We start from the raw sequence: 24,039 nt of genomic DNA on the forward strand, positions 1-24,039 counted from the left end.
TATCCTTCCCTTGCCATGCCCACCAAGCCACACCCACCAAGCCATGCCATGCCCACCAAGCCATGCCCACAGAACCAATAGTAAAAAAAATTGAATCCCACCACTGGTTTGGATCTTGTTTTGTTCTTCAAGAGACAACAATAATTAATATGCTGTTAAGGCAGAAGATTCATACTTTATTAATGTAATGTCAGTGATGTGCTAAATTATTCTGCTCCTGCTTTTTACTAACATTTTATAGAAACAATCCAAAGATAAAAGTCAGTGTAGGGATGGTCTGCTTTTTCAACATGAATCTGATGGTCCAATGAATTTGGAGTTGGTTGCTTTTTCTTGTCAGGACTGTAAGAAATTTTCTATTATAAAATATTACAACAAACTTTTAAAATTTGTTAATAGGCTCTGTGACCACACAGGAAAGGATGACTTCTACTTTTTTTCTATAGAAATGCTGATGTAATCCTTCATTTGTGATCAAAGGGAGCCTGTTCTTTTCTGAAAATGTGAATCGGATAATGTATGCTATTTTAGGTAGCAGAGGAACAATAGGGGCCAAAGGAGATCCAGGTATTCCAGGATTAGATATCCCAGGATTTCCAGGACGATTTGGACTTCCTGGATCACAAGGCCCTGGAGGAAATAAAGGATTGCCTGGCGTCAAAGGACAGTGTGGTAAGCCAGGAAAGCCAGGCACACCAGGTAAATGTTTCTTAAGCAAGATTAATCTTGATATAATTAATGTATTCATTGCCATTTAATAAAGGTCATGTTATACTATTAACATATATGCAAATGATGGGGTTCTTTTTAAAGTAAAAATTGGGTTTCTTTCAAAGGTCATGCAAAGCCTTTGAGTGCCTGGGCAATACTTCTTATATCTATGGATGTGTTTGCTTCACTTCTGGTAGGTTTCAGAGGAGAAAGAGGTTTGATGGGAGACGTGGGTAGCCCTGGATTGCCTGGTGTCTCTGGAAATCCAGGAATCCCTGGAGGCAGAGGTAAGTTGTGCAGTGTTTGCCTTACCTGGGGCTCTGGTTCTAAAATATTACCCCATAGTCCATACTATTTGAACGGATGAAAGGCACACAGGAGTCATACTAAGACCTGTCAGTAGAATCACACTTGTTTCCCATCAACATAGTAGTTTAATTAACTAGTTTCATTTCAGCATAATTTGTCATGTTATTTCTCAAGTAGTCCCTATGCATTGAAATGAGGAATTGGATTTTTGCATGAAAACTCAGTCTACAAGTAGATATAATTGGTTGTAGGTGACTTTTCATTTCTTTGTTGTTCTTAGAAGCTTTCCAGGTTTTTGACATCATTTACGTCACCCCCAGGAAACATAGAAGGAGAATGGATGACACTCTCTTGGGAATTTACTTTCCTTCCTACTTACTCCCCTACAGGGGGAAAAACTAGATTGTTGTCTTCAGTCAAGCCTTTTGGAAGAGTTTAATAATAGTCCTATTGCTTTTATTTGTATATCTGTTTCTGTATGTACTGTAGAAACATGGGACATAAAAAAACAAATGAAATCCTAGATATATTCAAGTATTACAGAGGTAAAAAAAATGCTTACAGTATAACAAGGCCATCATGAGTATTCCAAATTTCCTTTCTATTTCCTCTAATATAATTGTTTGAAAATTAAATCAATAAATGAACCTATGAAATCTCTGTAAACAAGCAAATGGAACAAGACTGTTTTTGTCATTAAATATTTAGGCATGAAGCCAATATGTTCCCAAAACAGAAACCTCTAGTTGAGTTCCCCACCCCCACCCCGCAGTTTTGGATGCCACAGAAAAGTTTCAACTGGATGAAACAGAAAAATTTCAACTGGAAAATGAAGGAAGGAAGGAAGGAAGTTTTAAAAGATAGAGAATAAGAATATACCCACCATTGGGGTTTTTCATCTATCACCCTGTACTCTGAAATCTAGATATATTCAAGCATAGATTTTTTATCTTCCAAGAGATTGGACTCAATGTTTAAACACCCAACTCTGTATTCTTAGCTTCCTGAAACTCTCAGTCTCATTTAGCATTTGAATCCAGTGGCAAAAATTTTTTCGTCCTAATTTATTATTTCTAGGTTCTCCAGGCTTTCCAGGATCAAAAGGAAGGAAAGGATCTTTTGGAGAAAAAGGTGAACCAGGTGATAAAGGTCCTCCTGGGCTATCAGAATCCAAAAAGATCTATGGAGATAAAGGAGAGAGAGGAAGTAAAGGTATAAAGCTATACTATCACTATGCTACACATTCTGCAGGTTTTCATAATGAAATATACCTTCTGCGTTCACTGTATTCTATAGCGACTAGTTGTTGCTTCTTACAAAACAGAACTAACACTGTCAAAAATGGTATTTGATCCATTATCTTTACTTACCAAGATTTGAAACTGCATTCCCCACCCCCCCTTCAGATCTATAACGTAAATTGAGGAGAGTAGAGAAGTGGAACTGGAAAGATTAAATGCCATCCTACCACTTTTGCACTGGAAATTTCATCATTCTGGAACCACTTTCCAAATAAGACAATGTGCTTTGAGACTATGTGACAGAGATGGATTGTGCTGTTCCATTTTATTTTTATTCAAAAGATTATATGGCTCCCATCTTGGAATATAACTCTGAACAACATTTTCACATATTCTAAAATTTATTACAAGTGAAAAAACATTTTATATTTAAGAGTTTTGAATAGATATAGCTCGGTTCACATATACTTATTTAACCACAGTTTATTGAGCAAACCAAGGTTGTAAATAGTGTTGTATGAATGTCAGCAGCTAAGTTCATACAACTTACTAGGACAAAATAAACTCATTATGTGGTGTTATAATGTATGGATACTATCATTAAAATGTAAATAGTTAAACAAATTAGCAAATTATACTACGAATTCACCATTTCATGTCAGCCTTTTTTTCTGCCTGTTATTCTGAAGCAAGAAGATACTGGGTTTTTTAAAAAAAAAAAAAAATTCTATTCATTGACACCGTAGGAGCTCCTGGAAGAACAGGACTCAAGGGAGAAAAGGGTCAACAAGGTGTGCAAGGATGTGTGGGTCCTGTTGGACTACCAGGTACTCTACAGCCACCAGGTATGTAGGTTTTCTTTGATCTCAGATTATATTAGCTGGGCAGGTTTATGTTATTCAGTTACTTATGTTAAACCAAGAGCTAATTAACACTATGTCTCTGTGACTCTATGTGTGTTTATGCAGCGGCTTGGTATGATGTACAGATAGTCATCAATGATTGCATATCTGGGATTTTAATAAAAGGAGCAATCTGCTTATGAATACATCTCTATCAATACATCTCATATTAACTTGGTCCAAATATGAATTCAAATGTCTGAATTATCAGACTTCTCCCAATATCTAACTATTATTCTATTCCAGAGGTAGCAATTGTTCTCAGAATAATAACTCAATGAAGACAAACTGGAAGAATGGAAGCAATAGAAAAAACAGCAATTGAGGGCTACTTTTTTTCTTATCAGAAATATTCTAAAAGACACTGTAATGACTGTGATAAAGACTTGTCAAGCATATTTTAATTCTATACAATTAATTTCAACATCGGTTATCTTTTTAGGAGCTAAAGGAGCTAAAGGACTTCCAGGACTTCCTGGAATCTATGGATTGCCAGGAGTTCCAGGAGACAGAGGGGACATGGGAATGGCAGGTAAACTTGTTAAAGTATCTAAATAACAACAGCAACAAAGAGTGGCAGTAGCTTCACATGGGTCTTGACAGATGTTATAACCAAGGATTTGGAGATCAGATTAGAACATATATCTCATTTAATATTTGCATTAGTAAACTTGGTGATTTTGGATGGTTGGGATCTTCACTGAAGTTTCAAATAAATCAAAGGAAAAAAAACATTTCAATGTTTATGTTGTTTCAGGTTCAAAAGGGCAGCAAGGTTCTTCAGGTGTGCCTGGATTACCAGGTATAGCAGGCCCCCCTGGATTTCCTGGTATTCAAGGGGATAAAGGAGAACCTAAACCTGGCACTGGGCCTCCAGGAAACCCAGGACCTAAGGTAGAGAAAGCTGATTATAATTTCCTTGTATCAGGTAGGGTTCCCTCGTTGATCTTTTAGCTACTATTTTATTTTGTTGCTACTTGCTAGGGTAATCCAGGTCTTCTTGGAGAGAGGGGAAGAAAAGGGACACGTGGATCACCAGGCCACCCAGGTCTTATTGGAGAACCTGGACTACCTGGAAACAGAGGCAATACTGGTTTACCAGGAATTACAGGTAAAATAGAATGGTAGGAGAAATCTTTTGTTGACAAAGCTTTAAAAGCTTGCTGGGTTGAGGGTCATAAGAGGCCAGTTCACAGACCTGAGAGATTAGATTTCTACATTATATATTTTTCCCTTTGCTTTTTAATTAAGACATACTGTTTTGGAACTAATCCTATAGGTTTCATGTTTTTTCCTCAAAATGGCAGGTAACTATATTAATTTTTTTAACTCAATTATGTTAGGTTCTGAGGAGTACAAAAAAAGTTGGGGTGACACCAGTAGTCCATACTTATTTAGACATCAAGCAAAGCATTAAAACAAAATAACTTCTGAGAGTTTTAAAACTATACTCAAGCAGCATCTAGTATTCTTCTATAAAAGAATATCAGCTGATGTGTAGATTATGGTGTATAGACAGTTTAGATGCAAATTTGTACTGTTCCTTTGCTTACACCTGTAGTTTGAAATGAATATTAGCACTCAATAGCACTGAGCCATAATGGTGCAGTGGTGAGAGTGCAGTACTACAGGCTACTTCTGCTGACTGTCAGCTGCCTGCAATTTGGCAGTTCAAATCTCACCAGGCTCAAGGTAGACTCAGCCTTCTATCCTTCCAAGGTCGGTAAAATGAGGACCCAAATTATTGGGGACAATATGCTGACTCTGTAAAGCGCTTAGAGAGGGCTGTAAAGCACTCTAAAGTGGTATATAAGTCTAAGTGCTATTACTGCTATTATGAAAATATCAGGAACCCTCCAGTATATGTTCATTCTCTGCCTGGAAGTACTTAAATAATTGTTTTTAAATTATATTATTTGATCCTAGCTTCTTGAAAACACCAATGATGCACAGACCATTCCGAGTAATGAGTTAGTCTAAATAATAATTTATCATATGCTATAGTTTCTGCCAACTTAATCAGAGGAGTAGAAAAAACATATATATAGAAGATGGCCTTTTTCAATTCTTGATTTTCCAATAATTATTGGCTGAAAAATCTGAAAGCTTATTTGGCTGCCAAGTTGGAAATGAATGGCATAAGAGATATTGGGATTTTCATCTATCTGCTAACATGAAGAAAGCATAGTGCTTCAAAAAGCACTTCTTCCATGATATAAAAATATGCCAAGAAAATTATTTTCCTCAAAGTAGGGCAGCTGGTATGATGATAGTCAGAGGCTGCTGGAATGGAAGCATGGAGTAAGAGCAGGTGCAGTGAAGGGAAGAGGAGTAGGGTGAGTGAATAATCTTGTTTTCATTTCTAATGAGCCTCTGCTGGAGAGGAGAAAAGGTGATGAGATGTTTCTCTTATCACTTTTTCCTGTCTACCAAACCTCATCACTTGCTGGAAAAAGGAAAAACACTATGGAGATGGTAAGCGAAATTGTGATAGGAATAATAACACTTTCTACAAGATCAGTCTTTGTACCTTATTCTAAAAATAAGACAAAAAGAAAAAGATGTTTGCTAGGGAGATCCTGTTCTTTCTAACAGAAAGCACACAGCTTCATATCAGGATGGACAAAGGGGCTTTGCAGTGGGCTGAATCTGCAGATCAGCTGCTTCTCTCAGGCTCCTCCTGCAAATCAGAATGTCTATGTTTGAATTTGCATCTTGTTTCCTCACGGAAACAACCACTTTCTCAGCAGATCACTTTGATTCTGCTTCTTTCATTGGAAAACTAGAGGAAGGCTCCATTGTGAGGATGGGATCTCAAAAATTATTATCAGACTGTCTCAGGATCAGGACAAGGAGAGTGTATGGATGAGGCCATAAAGAAGAGCATTTAATTGTCTGTGCTACATTAAGCAATGTGGAGAACTCATAAGTACTTATATTCAATGAAGTAAAAAAGATAGATCCACTTCACTTTCTCCTTTACAATACCTTTTAAAATTTTTGTCAATGTGTTATATTCTATTTATAGGACAACCAGGACCTGTAGGCAGTAATGGTATTAAAGGTAGCAAAGGACTGCCAGGACAAAACGGTGTTCAAGGACATCCAGGTTTGTAAATTCTTAGACACTTCATTTTCTGAACATTCCCCATTTTTCACTGTTGAAAAACGCAACCATTTATTTTTTAACTACTTTTATCTATCTAAATAGAGAGCATGAAAGTCTAAGAATCTATTTTATCTCTTCTCGGCTCTTTTATCTCTTATCTGAAAGGGAAATGTTTCTCGTGTGTAATACAATTGAGAAGCAGAAGTGGCTTATGGCCCATAATTCAAAATGCAATCCATCAACCATATATCATGTTGCGTACATGCACAGATACAGAGCTTTGCAATCTACAGAAGCAGTGAAACCAAAGTAATTGAACATGTGGCATACTGCTTTTTAGCTGATAGATTTCCATACTGTCTTCTTTGGTTTGATATCATGGCTGTTAGTAGGAATAAATCTCTTGTTGGTGAATATGGCATAGATCAGGGGTGTCAAACTCACGTCATCATGGCGGCATCATGTGACATATTGGGACTTTTTCCCCTTCACTAAACTGGGTGTGGACGTGGCCAGCACGTGACAATCTGGCCTGTGGGCTAGGAGTTTGACAGCCCTGGCATAGATGAACTGGACACTGGTAGAGTTGTTTCTGGTATGCAACTGCTGATCAAATCTATGTACTGCTCTACTTTTTTTAATGTTCTAAATATTATCAGATACTACCAGAGAAAAGAATATGGAACAAATAGTGATGGTTGCACCTTGCTATTGTCAGCTTGCTCAAATATTAGAAAGATGGTAAATAAAGCTGTTTCTTCTTTAGGTTTTATCAATGAACACAAAATATATGAGTAGTATGAGCATTATTAGTTAGCAAAGATTTATAAGACTGTAGAGAGCCATATTCCATGAGAATAATAAGTACATAAATCCAATAGCAGTGGGATCTAACACATTAGGTGGAGCTAGAACAAACATTTCATAAAGCCATTAATTCTGTCTCTCTCAGTTTCTTTTTTCTCCTTTCTATTCTCTCTTCTCTTTAATTTTATGTGACTTCTTTTTCTCACTTCTACATGTAACAGAATACCATACATAGAAGTTCATAAATTTAAATGAAAGGTTTCCTTCAGTTCTTTTTGCTATTACACTGAGGGCTGTAAAAAAACCAGCAGGCCACACGTTTTTACTCCAAATTAGAGTGATTTTGATAGAAGGAAATAACATAATTCAACAATAAAAGCAGCAAAGTTTGTTTGGAAAGGAGCTGTTTTAAATGCTTACTATGAATTGTTCTCAAAGCCAAACATGATATTGATATTATAGCACTTCAGGTATTCACATATATATGATGAAGAACACCTGGAAGACCATCTACTTGGTATATATCCTATTTTATAATCCAGAGATATTACCAATCTATTCTAGAAAGAAGCACAATATACTTTTTTCTGCAGTGTTTCAAAGACAAACAAAATTTGATTTGCAAGTATCAGTGTTTCGACATCTCTAAAAAATATATTTATTTTGCTTAGCAAACCACTCTCCTATTATATTATTTTTACACCATGATATTAAGCAAATGCCTCTTTAAAATTTATTTTCCTCAGGTCCAGTTGGATTGCCTGGTGAAAGTGGATTAGTTGGTGAAAAGGGTAATCAAGGACATGATGGTACTCATGGTTCACCTGGAGAAACGGGAGCACAAGGTTTTTATTGTGTTGCAATCTTTTTCATATTATCACAAAAATTGCTAATTTGATGTGATATCCTGCAAAATTATTTTAATTGTTTACAAATGCTCAAATTTAACTTAGTTCCTTAACCTTTAAGAAGATTATTTAAAAATAATGGCTACCAGTGACACCTTTGCTAATGTTTATTTATTTGTTTAATTTGTTTGTCAAACATGTACAAGATAACAAGTATAAGTATGAACATAAAAAAGAACAAAGGAAGTAAATACAGATAAATGGGGACAGTAAGATAGGGACGATAGGCACGCTGGTGCACTTTGTATGACCCATTTAAGGACCTCTTAAGAATGGGATGAGGTCCACGGTAAACAGTTTGAGGTTGAAGCTGTGAGGGGTTGAGGCTGTAACAACAGAGTCAGGTAGGGTGTTCCAGGTGTTGACCACTCTGTTGCTGAAGTCGTATTTTCTGCAATCGAGTTTGGAGCGGTTTTAACCACATAATTTCTATATTGGACATTATTTGAATTGATTGTTATTGTTGTTAGATGCCGGATGCAAAACTGTTTCAAGTACTTCGTCTATTTCTCATTATTTAGCAAATAATATTGTAAAGATGTTAAGGAACATAAAAATGGGATTTCGTTTATTCTTAATGCTGTACTTTTAAAATGTACAGTATTTCAAATACTTATTGGAACAAGAATTTCAACCAGTTATATATTTATTAATAGCAACTTGGAACTACTTTGTAGCAATGTGGAAATCACAATATGTATTAGCCATGTTGGAACTATGTAAGCAAGTAACTCCTTTGCTAAATAAATTTATCAAGAAAGAAAGAAAAAGAAAGAAAGAAAGAAAGAAAGAAAGAAAGAAAGAAAGAAAGAAAGAAAGAAAGAAAGAAAGAAAGAAAGAAAGAACATTATTGAATGAGTTCATAGAAAAACTGGTTTTTGTTTATGAATCTTCAGAATATGAATTTTCAGTATAACATTCAGCCATATTTCTTATTAATACCGTTGTAATATAGTGCCTTTCAAATTTTAATTTACTTTTGAAATAAAAAATATATTATCATTATGTAGGTTCGTCAGGGCAACAAATTCCTGGCCCTAAAGGACTTCCTGGACCGAAAGGTAAAATTATACTGCATATTTTATTTATTTAATTTATGTATTTTTATCCCATTTTTTTATTTTAGAAATAACTCAAGAAGGTGAACATAGTCAACATACTTTCCTCTCCTATTCTCCTCACAATACAACCCTATGATGCTGTAAATTCATATTACAGAATTTGAAAAATCTTCCACACTGTATATAAGAGCCATAGTAGCACGGTGGTAAGATTGCATTATTGCAGGAAAACTCTGCCCACAGCCAGAAATTTAATTCTGGCAGCGCTCAAGGTTGACTCAACCTTCCATCCTTCCAAGGTCAGTAAAATGAGGACCCAAATTGTTGGGGTCAATCATGCTGACATTTGTAAATCACTTAAAGAGGACTGTAAAGCACTATGAAGTGGTACCTAAATCTAAGTGCTAATACTATATTATTAAAAATGTAGTGTGTGTGTGTGTGTGTATATATATATATATATATATATATATATATATATATATATATATATATATATATATATATATATATATATATATATATATATATTTGTTTTCTGAGGTTCTCGGGTATTTGTATGTGGATCTTTGGTTATTCGGGTTTTCTCCCGCGTAAGATTCAAAGTATCTAGGCAACGTTTCGGCGAGGTCCCACTCGCCATCTTCAGGCTGGTGCTTTCGGCTTAGTGCCAGTGCAAGCAGTGGTGTGGAGATTTTTTTGTTTGTGAGTGCAGGCTTCCAAATGATTGACAGCCTGGTGGAATCATCTCTTCTGTTCATGCTTTCTGGTCTTTTTTCAATCTCTATGGCTTCTCTGATGACTCTGTGGCTAGGGTTTTCCATAGTGGCCAGGGTTTTGGTGCCATTGAAGTTGATGCTATGACCTGTAGCTTCCATGTGTTGGACTAGTGAGGAAGTGTGTTCCAGCTTTTTGACTGCATTTTGTGTTCATCCAGGCGGGTACTTATTCTTCTATTGGTCTGTCCAATGTATGTGGCCGGGCATGATGCACAGGGGACTTCGTATATGCCTTGGTTTTCCAGGTCAATTTTATCTTTGGGGTTGCTAAGGATGGCTGCTATTTTTCTGTCTGTTTTGAAGGCAGTCCTGATGTGATGTCTGTGTAGTACCTTACTAATTTTGTCTGTAGTACCTCTTATGTAGGGCAGGACAGCTGTTCCATAGGTCTGTTCATCTTCTGGGTCTCTATTATGTTTCAGTGTGTTTTTGTGGATCAAGCTGGTGATTTTGCTTTTGTGGAAGCCGTTGGCTGTCAGTACTTTAGTCAGGTGCATAGTTCAGCCTTAATGTGTGTCTTGTCTGCCAGGCGTTTGGTTCTGGTAATTAGTGTTTTATAAACTCCGTGGCTAAAACACTAATTACCAGAACCAAACGCCTGGCAGACAAGACACACATTAAGGCTGAACTATGCACCTTGACCTGGAAAACCAAGGCATATACGAAGTCCCCTGTGCATCATGCCCGGCCACATACATTGGACAGACCAATAGAAGAATAAGCACCCGCCTGGATGAACACAAAAATGCAGTCAAAAGCTGGAACACACTTCCTCACTAGTCCAACACATGGAAGCTACAGGTCATAGCATCAACTTCAATGGCACCAAAACCCTGGCCACTATGGAAAACCCTAGCCACAGAGTCATCAGAGAAGCCATAGAGATTGAAAAAGACCAGAAAGCATGAACAGAAGAGATGATTCCACCAGGCTGTCAATCATTTGGGAAGCCTGCACTCACAAACAAAAAATATCCACACCACAAGCCAGGCAAACACCTGGGCACAAACAGATCCCCCTGATACCTCCAGCTCAAACACACCCCAACCAGGCACCCAGATGAAACCCAGCTTCCTAACTAATGATAGCCGTCCATTTACCCGAAGCCAAGCTGCACTAAAGGCCTCCATTAAAGTAACACAATGCTGCCAGCCAATCAAGATACAAAAAGAGCCAAAAAACAGACAGAAGATATCAGAGACACCCATCAAGCAGAACACAGCAAACTCCGAGACCAATAAACACAGACCAAGACTCCCAACCAATCAGGATGAAGAAAAAACCATTCTGGCACAGCAATAGGCTGCCCCAAATTTAAATCTGAAACCACTGTAAAGTCTGACCCACAGACGGACACAATACAGAAGCCTGATGATGGCAGATGAGATTCTGCTGAAACGTTGCTACAACTTTAAAGAACTACAATGACGTGGGAAAATGCCGAACCAAGCCAGAACACCATACATGTAAGTACCGCTGAAAACTTAAGAAAACATATATAAATATATATATATATATATATATATATATGTTTTCGCAGTACTTACATGTATGGTGTTCGGCTTGGTTCGGTATTTTCCCACGTCATTGTAGTTCTTTAAAGTTGTAGCAACGCTTTCAGCAGAATCTCATCTGCCATCATCAGGCTTCTGTATTGTGTCCGTCTGTGGGTCAGACTTTACAGTGGTTTCAGATTTAAATTTGGGGCAGCCTATTACTGCCGACCCCGGCCGTGAGGATAAAGGAGCGGGATAGAGATTCAGTCAGAATCGGCTAGAGAAAAAGGGTCGGCAGTGACGATCTCTGGTGCGGCCACCTCAGCTTGCCAGCCTTGCCCCGCTATGAGACGATACTGTGACAGCCGCTGCTGCCGCACTCCCTTCTCTTTCCTCGCCTCTCCTCCCTTCGCCGGCAGGAGTGTGCGCGCCTGCTGCCACCGCCGCTCCTGAGGCCATCTGGGGCGGGCAGGTGGGAAAGCAAGAAAGGTGGCTGTGCTGTCTTCTTTTTCCCTCAAACGCCGCCGCTGCCACCGCCACCGCCAACTGCGATGGGCGAGGAGGCGGCGGAGGCACCGAAATGTCACCAAGGCAACGAGTGCCTGGCCTCCGCTCATCCCGCAGTTGTTGTGGGCAGAACCAGGAAAAAGGACCAATCAAGTGTGCAGGTTTTCAACCCCTAATTTGCATTTAGGTTATTCACTTTTATTGATTCACAACACAATCCATCAACCATATATCATGTTGCATACATGCACAGATACAGAGCTTTGCAATCTACAGAAGCAGTGAAACCAAAGTAATTGAACATGTGGCATACTGCTTTTTACCTGATAGATTTTCCATACTGTCTTCTTTGGTTTGATATCATGGCTGTTAGTAGGAATAAATCTCTTGTTGGTGAATATGGCATAGATCAGTGGTGTCAAACTCATGTCATCATGGCGGCATCATGTGACATATTGGGACTTTTCCCCTTCACTAAACTGGGGGTGGACGTGGCCAGCACGTGACAATCTGGCCTGTGGGCTAGGAGTTTGACAGCCCTGGCATAGATGAACTGGACACTGGTAGAGTTGTTTCTGGTATGCAACTGCTGATCAAATCTATGTACTGCTCTACTGTTCTAAATATTATCAGATACTACCAGGGAAAAGAATATGGAACAAATAGTGATGGTTGCACCTTGCTATTGTCAGCTTGCTCAAATATTAGCAAGATGGTAAATAAAGCTGTTTCTTCTTTGGGTTTTATCAATGAACACAAAATATATGAGCAGTATGAGCATTATTAGTTAGCAAAGATTGTAAGACTGGTTCACTTGTAGAGAGCCATATTCCATGAGAATAATAAGTACATAAATCCAATAGCAGTGGGATCTAACACATTAGGTGGAGCTAGAACAAACATTTCATAAAGCCATTAATTCTGTCTCTCTCAGTTTCTTTTTCTCCTTTCTATTCTCTCTTCTCTTTAATTTTATGTGACTTCTTTTTCTCACTTCTACATGTAACAGAATACCATACATAGAAGTTCATAAATTTAAATGAAAGGTTTCCTTCAGTTCTTTTTGCTATTACACTGAGGGCTGTAAAAACCAGCAGGCCACACGTTTTTACTCCAAATTAGAGTGATTTTGATAGAAGGAAATAACATAATTCAACAATAAAAGCAGCAAAGTTTGTTTGGAAAGGAGCTGTTTTAAATGCTTACTATGAATTGTTCTCAAAGCCAAACATGATATTGATATTATAGCACTTCAGGTATTCACATATATGATGAAGAACACCTGGAAGACCATCTACTTGGTATATATCCTATTTTATAATCCAGAGACATTACCAATCAGTATTCTAGAAAGAAGCACAATATACTTTTTCTGCAGTGTTTCAAAGATAAAACAAAATTTGATTTGCAAGTATCAGTGTTTCGACATCTCTAAAAATATATTTATTTTGCTTAGCAAACCACTCTCCTATTATATTATTTTTACACCATGATATTAAGCAAATGTGATTTTTCTTTTCATTTTCAGAAATGCATATAAAATAAATGCCTCTTTAAAATTTATTTTCCTCAGGTCCAGTTGGATTGCCTGGTGAAAGTGGATTAGTTGGTGAAAAGGGTAATCAAGGACATGATGGTACTGATGGTTCACCTGGAGAAACGGGAGCACAAGGTTTTTATTGTGTTGCAATCTTTTTCATATTATCACAAAAATTGCTAATTTGATGTTGTGATATCCTGCAAAATTATTTTAATTGTTTACAAATGCTCAAATTTAACTTAGTTCCTTAACCTTTAAGAAGATTATTTAAAAATAATGGCTACCAGTGACACCTTTGCTACTGTTTATTTATTTGTTTTATTTGTTTGTCAAACATGTACAAGATAACAAGTATAAGTATGAACATAAAAAGAACAAAGGAAGTAAATACAGATAAATGGGGACAGTAAGATAGGGACGATAGGCACGCTGGTGCACTTTGTATGACCCATTTAAGGACCTCTTAAGAATGGGATGAGGTCCATGGTAAACAGTTTGAGGTTGAAGCTGTGAGGGGTTGAGGCTGTAACAACAGAGTCAGGTAGGGTGTTCCAGGTGTTGACCACTCTGTTGCTGAAGTCGTATTTCTGCAATCGAGTTTGGAGCGGTTTTAACCACATAATTTCTATATTGGACATTATTTGAATTGATTGTTATTGTTGTTAGATGCCGGATGCAAAACTGTTTCAAGTACTTCGTCTATTTCTCATTATTTAGCAAATAATATTGTAAAGATGTTAAGGAACATAAAAATGGGATTTCGTTTATTCTTAATGCTGTACTTTTAAAATGTACAGTATTTCAAATACTTCTTGGAACAAGAATTTCAACCAGTTATATATTTATTAATAGCAACTTGGAACTACTTTGTAGCAATGTGGAAATCACAATATGTATTAGCCATGTTGGAACTATGTGTAAGTAACTCCTTTGCTAAATAAATTTATCAAGAAAGAAAGAAAAAGAAAGAAAGAAAGAAAGAAAGAAAGAAAGAAAGAAAGAAAGAAAAGAAAGAAAGAAAGAAAGAAAGAAAGAAAGAAACATTACTGAATGAGTTCATAGAAAAACTGGTTTTTCTTTATGAATCTTCAGAATATGAATTTTCAGTATAACATTCAGCCATATTTCTTATTAATACCGTTGTAATATAGTGCCTTTCACATTTTAATTTACTTTTGAAATAAAAAATATATTATCATTATGTAGGTTCGTCAGGGCAACAAATTCCTGGCCCTAAAGGACTTCCTGGACCGAAAGGTAAAATTATACTGCATATTTTATTTATTTAATTTATGTATTTTTATCCCATTTTTTTATTTTAGAAATAACTCAAGAAGGTGAACATAGTCAACATACTTTCCTCTCCTCTTCTCCTCACAATACAACCCTATGATGCTGTAAATTCATATTACAGAATTTGAAAAATCTTCCACACTGTGTATAAGAGCCATAGTAGCACGGTGGTAAGATTGCATTATTGCAGGAAAACTCTGCCCACAGCCAGAAATTTAATTCTGCTTTTCTTTTTCACCACCTGGATTTCGAGCCCCACTAAGAGGCTGGAAATATAGTTGCATAATAAAATTTCTTCAAGTTTTCTAATAAGAAAATTCAGATCAGAAAGCTAGACAGTTGTTTAATATTTGCATATATTTTATAAAACATTTTTGATATATTGTAGCCAATAATTGGGTAGATACTACAAAAAGAAAAAAAGGGTTTTTTAAAGAACTATTCCTTTCATTCTTCTAAAAGGAATAATTATTCTTTTGAGAGAGAATTGCTATAAATAGCTTTTTTGGTACCACACAACTACAATTAAGGTTTTCCTGAATTTCTTAAGACAACAGATAGGATGCTAATACTAAGTGCTAAGGTATGTATCACACACATAGACTTTTGCCTATGTTTTCTTTTAATAGAGTTAGTAGTTTTATTTTGCCTCTTCCAGGGTTGACTATATACTGCAGGCTATCTTAACTGGAAGAGTCAGGGTAGAGGAGCTGAATAAAAATGCTTCAGGATTCCTGAATTGTCTAGTCTTGGCTGATAGGTCATTGCTGATTAGAAATGTAGCAACTTTAACAGTGATTGTTACCGGTATAAAGAAAGTAACTTCTGATTCATAACATATGATCCAAACTGGCTTATATATCCAACATTATTATTCCTGTAAGTGGAAAGTAGATTGTATTACCAAAAAGTATATTTATGGAAAATATGTGGAAAGGAACTCATCTGTGGAGGGAGCAGTAATGATGGATACAGCTTATGTTTCTTGACATCACTAGCTAGGGGTTTTTGGAACAAGTCATAGTACCCTTAAAAATATAATGACCAATATGTTCTTAACTTTGATTAAAATATTCATTCCCAAGGTATCAAAGGAGAAATGGGAGTAGCTGGTTTTCCAGGACAAGGCTTTAAAGGTGTTATGGGAGACCAAGGACCTGGTGGACCTCCTGGTTTACCTGGACCACCAGGGCTTCCAGGAAAACCAGGCAAAATACTTAGCCCCAAAGGAAATAGAGGTCCTCCTGGCCCAGATGGAAATCCAGGTAAGAAGCCATTATTATACAGCAACTTTAACATTTGCTTTGCTACAACTTATCATTGCTACAAAATAGATGCAGTTATTCATTTCTTATGACTAATCAGATTCATCGTGAGTTTTTTCCTACTTTCACTTTAGGTGTTTTTCCCTCTTCATTTAGCTGCTCTGCTTTACAGTTGAAAAGCCAAGCAGCTGTCTTCTGTACAATGACATTTGGGAGCATATGTACCAACTGTGCAATCATCTCTGCATTTAATATAGAAACATAAGAATAGCCTTGATGGATCAGACCAAAGCACATAATGCCCACAATATTTTTCTGCATATTGGCAGAGATGCATAATTTTCCCCCCATTTTCTTTCCTACAAATGTATTTGTAGGCAAGATATAGCCAACCTGTCTTCAAGACTACTAGCACTCGATAAACTTGTCCTCCATTAACTTAAGACTATTAATGCTTGATAGACTTGTCCTCCATTAATTTATCCAATCCCCTATTAAAGCCTTTCTGGTCAGAGACAGAAATTTATGGGAGTTTTGGGCTATTGTTTCAATGACAGGTTTTGTCTACAGCATTCTAAGGAACTTTCTGCCCTGAGGTACGTGCAATATTATTAATATCTCACAATATTTATTAGACCAAAAGTTTTTGGCCTGTGTTGTTTTAAGTATATATGGTGTGGTTATTCTTCCTGCCAGCTGCCTATGCAAGTGGACCTTAGTACCAAACTTGCAGATTTAAAGTGAAAAGTGTCATACATACACTGTAATTTATTAAGGAGATATAAGAGATAGAATATATATGCATATAATTTAACACAATTCTTGGTTAATATACTATTTCCAAATGCATGTACTTTCCCCATGAAACATAGGTGATCCTGGTAGCCCAGGACCTGCTGGAGTCCCAGGCTACAGTATGAAAGGAAACAAAGGTGTCAGAGGAACAGATGGAATTACAGGCCTGCCAGGAATGAAAGGTGATGATGGCCCATGTGGTATGCCAGTAAGTTAAATAAGTATCCTTTATTAGTCATTCATTGATTTCATATTTTAGACTTGCAACAATGCAAAACTGTTGACTAGGAAAGCTATCACATTCTGCAAAAATAATTAAACTTGAACAATCAGGAATTTAAAAAAAACAGGAATTTTACTCTGTTTCATTTTTCTAGCTATCAATGCAGAATTAGTATGTGTATTAGTGGGTGTCGCTAGACTGGTGAAATGTCCTAAGATTTTTTTTTTGTTGCTGTTTCACTCATAGATGGAATAAACTGTTTCATTTATGTTATAATTAAGAGCTAGCTGTTGTTAAGGCATGGAGCAGGGAAGCTCAGAGGAAATACAAAAATAATTTTCATCCCACGTTCATTGAAATATGAGTGTTTAGGATATGGATAATTTTTCTTCTATTGAGGCCCTAATTCTTCTGAGAATAACATCTAGAAGACTGCATGTCCAATAATAAGGAACATACCTACACTTGTATTTCGTTGTATTAAATTGTTAGCAAAGGTAGGTTCTGAAACAATTAAAATTGTTAAGAATACAGGGAGGAAGCTATACAGGGGGTGCTTATTTTAAAACTAGAGATGGATTAAATAAATAATGGCAAAGAATTGGTTTCAATGCTACTTTTACTTTTAATGAGACAATAGAAATATAAGGTCAGCAATTCTGAGGATTGAGTTTATATTCTCCAATTTTCCATTGGCAATGCTTCTTTTTGCTTGAGATTGTGTTTTTTAAACTGATGTTTATTCTCTCTGTACTCTTCAAAAAAAAAACTTACAAAATCTATTGAAGATGAGTTTAAACTGATAAAGAATATTTTTATCCTGATTTATAGGGAATTGAAGGTATCCCTGGTTATCAGGGTCCTGATGGTGATCTTGGCTTTCCAGGATTACCAGGAATAAAAGGTATTTTCCGATTGTATCTAATTATAGAATGCCATATTTTGTAACTTAAATTTCATACATCATGATTGAAATATAAATTGGATACTGCAGATAGAGAACTTCTGGATTAGTTGTTTGAGTGTTGTCAATTTAATTTCAGCTCTTCATCACAATGAAGACTTTTTCCAGGATGATTTATGGGGGCTTGGTTTAATGCAACTGGAGCTGTGATTTCTCGCAAAGATTTTACAAATTGACTCTAAGATATAGAGAGCAGCTTGTCTATTTCCTTGCTATTTTTTCCCTGAGTAAATGTCTCAACAATGAACAAGAAAGCAAGATAAACAGAAACCATCTCATTATTGTCACTGCCTACATGCTACGAGAGATGGTGTGAACATGTATTGTCCTTGTTATCTCTGAAATCAAGTTGGATTATGTTTTGTACTACTTATAAAGTAGGAGCTAGTAGGAAAAAAGCCTTAAATTTAAACTTGAGATTCTAAACCTAGAAAGAGACCAACACTAATTACAAAAAAAATAATACTCAAAATGTATTTGAGTCGAGAAAGGCAAAAAGAGGCGTACTTCAAAAAGAGTCAAAACAGGTTGTACATTCTTGCTAGTTGCCATGGAGATTCTCAGCTGCTGATCTCTTTTGACAGTGTATTCAAGGGATTGGATCCGGTTAGGAAAATTCCAGTGTAAAATTGACCCGTTTCTGCCCTGGGTGAAGTCCAAAGATTCTTTCCCTGTGTTTTGTTCATGTTAGGTTACTTCCTTGACAGGGCTGGCCATTAAATATAAAGATTCAAAACAAGTATTTGGCTTGAAGATCTTCACTTATGTTCATATGTTCAAGACATACTAGGCAAAAACATGGGATAATTGGCCAACATAGATATTTGTACTGAATGTGCATCTTTATGCATATTTCTTTGATGATAAATCCTACTATATTATCAAAACCAAATAACATCAACCTCTCTCTCCAAAACTGGTAAAATGATGTAGAATAGTAAATTAGGACATGCATTCCCATAGTTATGTGAGCTCTATAGAATTCACAAGTATTCTTTGGCATCATAATCATATAATTCTTGTCTAATAATAGGATCTTCCTTTTAGGAGAAAAGGGCAATCGGGGACCACCTGGACCAACCGGAAAATCAGGGCCTCGAGGGCCAATAGGACTACCAGGTGGCAAATGATGATCTGTTTTACGTAATTGAATTGGATTTATAATATTATTTGCTTATAAATAATCATAATTGTAAAGAATTGTAATTAATCTATAATTGTAATTGTACACAGATAAACAAAGAACCCTTTATTTGCTTGTATCTTCATTATTAGGTCAGCCTGGGCCATTTGTGAAAGCAGTTTCTTTCCCAGGAGGTCCAGGACCTGCTGGACCTCCAGGAAACCCCGGAAGCTCAGGAGATCCTGGTCCCCGTGGGTCACCTGGGCTCCCAGGTACACATTTCCTTTCCTCTATTTTAATATTTTTCAACCTTGGGAACTTGAAGATGTGAGGGCCTTGACATTCTGGGAGTTAAGTCCAACATTTTCAAGATGCCAAGATTGTGTAAGGTCCCAGAAGTTTCCCTGAGCCACGGAGATGCCAAAGAGTGAGACTTGAGACGAGGCTTGCATAAATAACCGCTTTTTTATTCTTTGGCCAAAGCAAAAAGTCTGGGTGAATACTACGTCCAAAACATACAGACAAAATGCATGTAAGGAATAGCCACACCTTGCGAGAATGGCTCAGAGTATTATATATATTTTACGCCGATAGAAACTAAGTTTATCCAATCAGAGACAAAAGTTTGTTATTAATGTGGGCAATGTCTTGCCCCTTCCTTATCCATGGAGTGTTCTTTGTCCGTGCTCTGTCCATACTTTGTTATTTTACACAGCACCCCTTGTCCTTGTGTGTTCATGCTGCTAGGCAGCCCCCGGTTATCTATGGACCAGGATGTTCCTGGGAATTGTCTCCAAGGATCTGTCTAGCTCTGAAGAAAATTGCAGAGGCGAGAAACCAGATAGAAAAGGATACAATTCTTTTACAGAATGAATTCCTAACAAATTATTTCCATCCTTAGCAAAATAATACAAGCAACTTCTTTAACAGATGCAAGGAGCAAAGGTTAGATTGATTCATGTCAAAATGTCCTTTCAACTGAAAAACACTGCTCTATTTGAATTAATCTGATGTGGTGATTATTGCCCCAGTGTTACTTGGAGCTTTTAGTTGGGATGTCTTTCTGTTATCTCAGTTGTTAGAGAACTCAGGAGATATCCTTGAAGAACTCAGAGAACACCTGTGTCTGAATGTGTTTCTGGGTGAAATACAGAGGACTACTTATTACCGGCTGTTACTCAGGGCTTGTCTTGCAATAAGTTTGCATGAAATCTTCTCCAGAATGATCCCTTCCTTTTAGGTATGTTTTGAACGTATGTTAACATTTTTCTTCAATTCATCAATCCAGGACCTCCTGGTACAGTGGGCCAGCCAGGCCGTCATGGTACTCCAGGTAGAACTGGACCACCTGGACCCAAAGGAGAAAAAGGATTTCAAGGGCAAAAAGGTACTACAATAAGGAGTGGTGAACTTTTTATAAGAAAATGGAATGGAATATTTGGATTTTGTCTTAGATAATCATGGAAATATTGTGTATATTTGACACAGAGTTTGTAGGTGGACAAGTTCACAAATATTTCTGATTATTATTTTTTAAATTAATTTCTGTGTAGGTTTACCTGGATTGCTTGGATCTCCTGGTACAAACGGACTTCCTGGATTCCCAGGAAGCTCCATAACTAGTCCAGTGAAAAGAGGATTCATTTTTTCCAGGCACAGTCAGTCAACAAACATTCCTACATGTCCATCTGGGACAACTCACATCTATAGTGGCTACTCTCTTCTTTTTGTTCAAGGAAATGAACAAGCACACGGACAAGACCTTGGTATTTTTATACTTTATTTTATTTTTTTCTTAACAAGATATCACATAAAGTTTGCTGTGCAAAAGCAAGCATTTCATGTCCTAGTTAAAATAACAAATCCAACAGTGCAATTCTAAGCATAGGTCTTAGTTAGTAAATTCCCAGAGAATTGTGACTATATCTGCATCTTAAGGATGAATCTTCCCTCTGCAGCACTTTCAGGGTATAGAAGATAGTGTACATATGAATTGTCCAGATCAAAGAACTTTATTTCTGGTAATTCCATCTCTTAATGAGAGTTTTGGTCAAGAATAACTACCAGCATAAGCAACAGCACTTAAGACTTATATACTGCTTTATAGTGCCTCACAGCCCTCTTTAAGCAGTTTACAGAGTCAGCATATTGCCCCCAACAATCTGGATCCTCATTTTACCCACCTCGGAAGGATGGAAGGCTGAGACAACCCTGAGCCAGCAACCTTAAGCATTACTCTTAAATTTCTTTATGTACTGTTTTAGAACACTATGAGCTGATTGTTTCAAAATCTCTGAGAAAACACTGAGAGGGGGGAAAAAACACATTGTCACATTAACAGATATATGTTTTTTCTAGCTATTTTATTTTAATGCCTCTCTTCCAATTGTAAATGAAACACTGATTTACCCAGAGCTGGAACCCTGACAGGTAGTTCCAAAGGAATTAATCCCAGAATGTTTTCTAGTCCCATAGCTTTTGATATTTCCCTGTTAAAAATCTTCACTGTTCCTTTGTTCTCTGATTCCCCCCCCGAATTGTCTCTATTGTAGCATTTCCCTTCCTTGTATGTATTTCATCTATACTAATATTATAAACATCATAGCATACCTATAACACAATAGGATACTTTATTATACTCAGCAGAACTTCTCTTCTGAATCATCCAGGTACAACTGGCAGCTGTCTTTCAAGATTTACTACTATGCCCTTTTTATTATGTAATACCCAAGCAGTCTGCAGATTTGCTTCTCGCAATGATTACTCCTACTGGTTGTCAACAGAAACACCAATGCCTGAAGATATGGCACCAATTTCTGGAAGAGATTTAGAGTCCTATATTAGCAGGTATTTTTTTCCTACTTGATTTCCCCTTCTAATTTCTATATAGTTATTTATTTGGTACGTACCATTATATAAGAAACACTAAGCGGATAAACTGTTGGTTTCCAAAAACAAAATCAAGATGCTAAGTGATTTTGTAAAAAGCTGAATAAAAATGAATTATTCCATTCCATGTGTGTTCTGCTGGCTACCTGACTTATCAGCACTTTTCTTCCAAATTCATTTGTCTGCTGCAGTTTGTTTCTCCCTTTTCTGCATGATACGTTTGTCTCTCACTTAGATGTGTTGTCTGCGAAGGTCCAGCAATGATGATAGCAGTCCACAGTCAAAAAACTTCAGTTCCATCCTGTCCTCAAGGCTGGCAATCTCTTTGGAAAGGGTTTTCTTTTGTTATGGTAAGAAGAAAAATAAATAAATAAAAGTTACTGGTTTTGGTTTGAAATAAATGAATCATTAGGTAAGAGATTAGAAAAAATCCAAGTTCTGAAGGTGTTCAATGAAATTGATAATTTCATTTTATTAAACTTTATTACTGAAGTGCTGTGGGAGAAAAGGTATAGTGCTAATTAATTAGAGCCTTGAAATCCATCTCACATGTAAGCTGCATCTACATAAACAACTTATCTCCCCCTCCTCTCCACTCCCCCCTTCCCTCAATTTTAATTCTATCTCAGTTTTGCCATTCTTTGTCTCTTATGAAATGAACTGCAGCTCATGCCTTCTAATAAAATGTGTTACTTGGAAAAGGTGCCACCGGATTCCTAACAGTAGTTGGAAGCCTTATCAAAAACAAAGCAGCTGCAGCAGTACTTTGCTTTAAGTCAGACTGTCAGTTGCAGTATTATGGTTTTTACAAGGGATATCTGATTTTAAGCATTGTGCCTGACCCTCAGCCCCTCTATGGATCAGCACTCTCCATGCCCATCTGTCTCGCACTACCTCAAAAACTTCAAAACCTGAGACCAGAAATTCTTGAGGAATCTGTTGTTCTTCTCTTGGTCAGAATCTGATGAAAGGAGTCTCTGCAGATTTTACTCCACTAGGCGCTCATCTCAGTTTCCAGGCCATTGAGCCATTGCTGTCCAAAGATATTTCCATGGTCATGTGGCCAGCATGATGTTGCACAGTGCTGTTTCCTCCCCACTTAAGTGGTACCTATTTATCTTCTCACATTTGCATGCTGTCAAACTGCTAAGCGGGAGAGGAGCTAGGCAAAGATGGGTGCTCACCCCATTGTGCAATGCTCGGTCTTGGACCCAGGTTGTCAGCTTTTTAGTTGACAAGTCCAGTATCTTAACTACTGAGCCATAGTGCTACATTAAAGTCACCAACTTGTCCAGTACCAGAAGAAACAAGGCAAATATCTGGCAAACTTTATGCACTTGCCCAATTTAAAATATTGCTGGCAGTAGTTGTGATAAATTAGGGACTGTATGAGTTGAGAGAATAACTTTTGGAGACCGAAGAAAGAGCCACAACTAAAGCAATGTCAGACACAAGATATCTCAGCCCACAGAAGGAATGGGGATGGAAAAAGCATCTCCGAAAGAATCTTTTCTAATTTCCTAGAAAGTAAAAGCAAGAGAGGGGAGAAGTGCTTTCAGACTTACAAGATTCTGTTACTGTAGTCTTACAATAAAGATTGTGTTAGTACTCACTAGAGGGTCATTGTTTCAGAGATATTTCCTTACCTAAAGAGAGGAACAGAATGATCACACATGGGGAAAAAATCAGTTGGAGCAGGAGTGACCTCCAACTTCCTGTCAACTCTACCACTGAATTCTCTAGGGGAAAGCTGGCAGAATCTCCTTCCTTCCTCCCTCCCTCCCTCCCCTCCCCTCCCTGCTAAATTTAATTTCATGGGAGACATGGATCCTGGATTTTGGATGCATTCTGTATGTTAGTTAATTTGAGGGACGTTGGTTGAAAATGTTTTGCTCTATGATACACCTTTTCATGCAGTTAAAGGTTACAGACACAATAGTTTAAGGCAATACATAGTAGTTTATAGTTTACTAGAAGTAGATCGATGGTTTTCATTTCTTGTCTGGACTGTCCTGAAGGCTGACACAGAGGCAGCTTTTTTTTAATTAATGTGTGAAAAAGGATATGTAAGTATCTTATCGCTATGTGAATATTTTTATAACCATATGTTGTTTTTT

At 37.0% G+C, this 24,039-nt stretch overlaps 1 protein-coding gene across 1 annotated transcript in view; it reads left to right on the top strand.

Annotated features, from left to right (window-relative positions):
• Positions 1-24,039, top strand: part of COL4A3 (collagen type IV alpha 3 chain) — a 78,845-nt gene that overhangs the window by 51,106 nt on the left and 3,700 nt on the right. The window contains exons 32-50 of the mRNA XM_087965048.1: positions 532-699; positions 909-998; positions 2,098-2,232; positions 3,008-3,106; positions 3,606-3,695; positions 3,921-4,057; positions 4,148-4,274; positions 6,192-6,272; positions 7,826-7,924; positions 8,998-9,048; positions 15,749-15,928; positions 16,801-16,931; positions 17,778-17,850; positions 18,958-19,029; positions 19,186-19,305; positions 20,322-20,420; positions 20,587-20,799; positions 21,703-21,880; positions 22,158-22,272. Coding sequence (XP_087821174.1) covers positions 532-699; positions 909-998; positions 2,098-2,232; positions 3,008-3,106; positions 3,606-3,695; positions 3,921-4,057; positions 4,148-4,274; positions 6,192-6,272; positions 7,826-7,924; positions 8,998-9,048; positions 15,749-15,928; positions 16,801-16,931; positions 17,778-17,850; positions 18,958-19,029; positions 19,186-19,305; positions 20,322-20,420; positions 20,587-20,799; positions 21,703-21,880; positions 22,158-22,272 — 2,258 coding nt within the window. The remainder of the gene's footprint in view (positions 1-531; positions 700-908; positions 999-2,097; positions 2,233-3,007; positions 3,107-3,605; positions 3,696-3,920; positions 4,058-4,147; positions 4,275-6,191; positions 6,273-7,825; positions 7,925-8,997; positions 9,049-15,748; positions 15,929-16,800; positions 16,932-17,777; positions 17,851-18,957; positions 19,030-19,185; positions 19,306-20,321; positions 20,421-20,586; positions 20,800-21,702; positions 21,881-22,157; positions 22,273-24,039) is intronic.

This window comes from Notechis scutatus, chromosome 4 (assembly GCF_049901735.1).
Source record: "Notechis scutatus isolate UNSWTSFEM ecotype Mainland chromosome 4, rNotScu1.2, whole genome shotgun sequence".
NCBI lineage: Eukaryota > Metazoa > Chordata > Lepidosauria > Squamata > Elapidae > Notechis > Notechis scutatus.